The 3714-nt window shown below is 39.6% G+C and overlaps 1 protein-coding gene across 3 annotated transcripts in view; it reads right to left on the bottom strand.

Annotated features, from left to right (window-relative positions):
• Positions 1-2647: 2647 nt before the first annotated feature.
• The window catches only part of TTC26 (tetratricopeptide repeat domain 26), a 51938-nt gene continuing 50871 nt past the window's right edge, over positions 2648-3714 (bottom strand). For all 3 annotated transcript variants that reach the window (XM_015572687.1, XM_015572686.1, XM_006777118.2), the window contains one exon: positions 2648-3529. In XM_015572687.1, coding sequence (XP_015428173.1) covers positions 3418-3529 — 112 coding nt within the window. In that variant the 3' untranslated portion in view covers positions 2648-3417. The remainder of the gene's footprint in view (positions 3530-3714) is intronic.

A 3714-nucleotide genomic window follows, 5' to 3' on the forward strand; every position in this document is an offset into this window, starting at 1 on the left:
GAGGGAAGGGAAGTGTCCCCGGCCGGCAGCCGCTAGGGACTATACCCATGCACAAATTTTGTGCACTGGCCCTTTAGTTGTGATATATGCCCACCTGCTTGCAACTTTTCGGAGGTGCTAAGCCAAAAAAGAGGAAAGCAGTCTCCTTGTTTCTGTGTACTTGGATGTCTGTTGCATGTGTTGTACACATGGCAGAAGCCTAAGCATCTTGCTACCTATTGAATTTCAGGATCATTCTGACTGCTTCTCCCAAATAAGGCAGGCAGTATCCCATTTACATGCATATACAGTAATTTCCAGTGCCTTCTCTTACCTCTCAAGACTTTGTTCCTACTGATGACAATAACCACATCTTACTCTGTTTACTTGTGTAGACTTCTGGTTAAGCTTTTTTTTTTTTAAGTTAAATTTATTGGAGTGACATTGGTTAATAAAATTATATAGTTTTCAAGTGTACAATTCAATGATACATCATCTGTATTTTGCACTGTGTGCCCAGAGACTGCGCTCCTTAAGGGTCAGGACTGTGTGTGATATTTGAATCCCCAGCACCTAGTTATCTTAGCACATGATCAAACAATAATTAGATGGGAACCAAATTACATGAGGTCACAAGTCCCCTGCTCTATCAGTTACTATATGCATGACTATTAAGTTAACAAGAATTTGAGAGTTTTCTATGTGAGGTTTCTTATGTACCAGAATGAGCTGTAACTCAGCAAAGAGCCAAACCCAATATGACTTAGCAGAACCATGAGCCTTAATGGACAGGGATTCTTAGGGATTATCTACTTTCCTCTCTTATAAGTGTAATTTGTGGAGCCACAAACTTTGTATTTTTTCCCTTCACTCTGGGGTCAGGAAGGAAAGGGGAGAAAGCACAAGACATACCCAGGACTTGCACTCACCACTTAGAATATCATAATAAGAACCAAATAATAAACTTTAATTTTAATATGTTACAGTAGAATTATTATTTTGAAGTACAAAAATAATTGTAATTTTTTTTTTTACATTTGCAAGTAATATTTTCTGCAGACTATAAATACTACCTGGATGCTGTTAGGGCTATATGATACTTAACGGCCATTTGTAAGCTTCCTGCCACAGGAGAACAAAGACCAGGGAGGGGGGAAAACTTGCTTGACACCAGGAATCAGACCATAAAAGGAACTGAAACTGTCCTGAAGACACTTGATCGCACAACTGCATTCCATCCACATTCCAAGCCCACCGATTCAGCCCCCAAACCCACTGACGACAAGAGCTTCCCGCCAGTGACTGCATATAAGGGTGAAACTCCAGCTCCTGAGTGCTGCCATCATCGCCCCAATGTCCCTTGGCTTGGTGCTGTATAGCCCTTCCCTTGGGATATCCCAACCCCCATCCCCCAACCCCTTTCCTTAAATAAATTCAATTCTTTGTCCACCATCTGAGATGGCTATTTAGCCTGCCCGTGCACCACAACCATGCTAACCTTTCAGATGCTATGTACTGCACACGTTACACAACATTCCTAGGCCTGGACCTACCTTTCTCCTGTATCGTCACATGGAGAAAAGCAGTTGTGCAAACCACGCTGCAGTCTTGAGACCATACCAAGACCTTTTAGGAGTAGCTATCCTGAATAGCGGAACTGGATGGTATCTTTCCTAAACTAGTCTTTATGGTTTTTGGTTTTGTTCGGTTTTTATTCAATTCTATAGATTGAAAACTTTTTAAGAATTAGTTTAAAATTCTGGGAATTGCTATTTTTGGAATATCAGATCCTACCCCCCAAAGAAGACAGAAAAACACAGGGAGAAGTATTAAATTCAACAAAAGCTCATTTAAAAGTAAATCACCATCAGTGGGAAAGCTTTTCAAATATAGGGAATTTGAAAATAACAGCAATTAACTAGAAGGCACATTTCATCGCCAAAAGCCACCGAGGAGTTCCATCTTTTTTCCACTATTACTTTTCCTAATCTTTTAAGAATAACAAGAAGGATTCTAAAAATTATAGCGGGTTCTTCTCAGATCTGATGCACCTAGTACTTTGGATGCTGAAAACCAATTATTAAAAAAGTAGGAACAACGTATTGAGGAAACAGGGGCTTATCATATGAAAAGGATGTAACTTAGTTTTCTAAAATTCAGTTATTCAGGCCAGTTTCTTTATTTGTGCTCTGAACTGCTTAGATCTGGGTCTAAGATAAAAGACAAGAAAACTGGTCATCTTCCTGAGTAGAGCTGAAAGAACCTTTGCAACTGTTCAGAAGTATCTGAGGTCTTGGATCATCTCTCCTTAGCTGCTTTGACTCCTTCCATGTTCCCATCTCTAGTCTATACACCTTCTTCATCCATAGAGATGGCTCTGCACTTTCTACACCTGTAATATTGGGTGCCTTAAACTCAAAGAAAAAACTATGGTGTAGAAACAAAGGTAATCTGGTACATAAAAACATGCAGGTCTATTTTCTGAAAATAGCTTGTGAGCCTAAGAATGCTCACTTGTATAATAGGTTTACGTTGAGAAAGCTCAGAACATGGGGCTGGGATATTACTTAGGATAGAGCCCAGCCATTAGGAAATCCCTCAAACGGCTCTACACACCCATGTTCTACATCATTACATTGATACATGGCCGTAATGCACACACATAGCCTTTGCAGCCCTACTTTCAAAATTGATGTTTATTCAGCAAGATACACGAAGGGAAAACCTAACCTGTCTTGTTACCTAAAATATAATGAAGAAAAGACAAATGAGAGTTCCTTAACAGATTTTTTTCATAGTACTCACCTTTTAAAAAACTGCAATGTTACTCCACTGCAACATGTTATTATCATCGAGAATTCAGTTACTGAAAGATTAACCCCTAAGCCTATTATCTATTAATGAACGGGCAGCTTGATAAAGGTTCTTGCTGACATTCTTAGAATCATCTAGCTATTTTAACTTCTGTTCTCCCAAGATTCAGAGACCCATTACAAAACTCTTTATGGAATTCCCTAGTAACAAGGGGTAGTGTACAGAGACATTTGAAAATAAGATAATAGGATGATGGTGACTCTTGAGCCTTAATGACATTGCAGCTTGGAGAACACGCCATAGAATGGAAATGTAAGAACAAAGCTATGCTGTTCTCCTTAAAGTCAGTAAATTACATGCCAGTATTCTGAGTATTTTTGGAAGAAAGGCACCACATAAGTTCAAAGTCTTATTGCTGGTCAGATCACACAGGGGCCACAGCACAGACTATGGCACTTGGTTCGGCCAGGAGGCAAATCTAAGCAGTCACTGGTCTTGTGGCTTGAAGAACAAGGAAGGAAAACGTCAATAAAATAGAGTCCTGCATCTTACATTAAACTCAAGGAAAATGATTCCCAATTTCCTGTCAAAGCAGTGACTGGTTCCCTAGGCTCCAGAGGGACGTCAGACAGGCACCCTGTTCTCTTTGGCCCATTTCTTCATGATCCGGATGATGTACTCTACTTGGGTGTTACCCGTACTTCTCAGTAGATGGAGCACTTCTCGAAGGGTCTCTCTGAGGAAAGAATTTGAAAGGAAAAGTGATTTAATAGAGAATGAATACTAACAGGTAAAATAAACTCTTAACTATTCTTCATATACTTCTAGTAGGGCATTTTTGATAACAGACTCTTCCCCTGTGTATTCATAAACCAATTACAAACTTCCTAGCATTCTATCTTATGGTGGCATAGTAAAATG

Source organism: Myotis davidii, unplaced genomic scaffold, assembly GCF_000327345.1.
Source record: "Myotis davidii unplaced genomic scaffold, ASM32734v1 scaffold329, whole genome shotgun sequence".
Classification (NCBI taxonomy): domain Eukaryota; kingdom Metazoa; phylum Chordata; class Mammalia; order Chiroptera; family Vespertilionidae; genus Myotis; species Myotis davidii.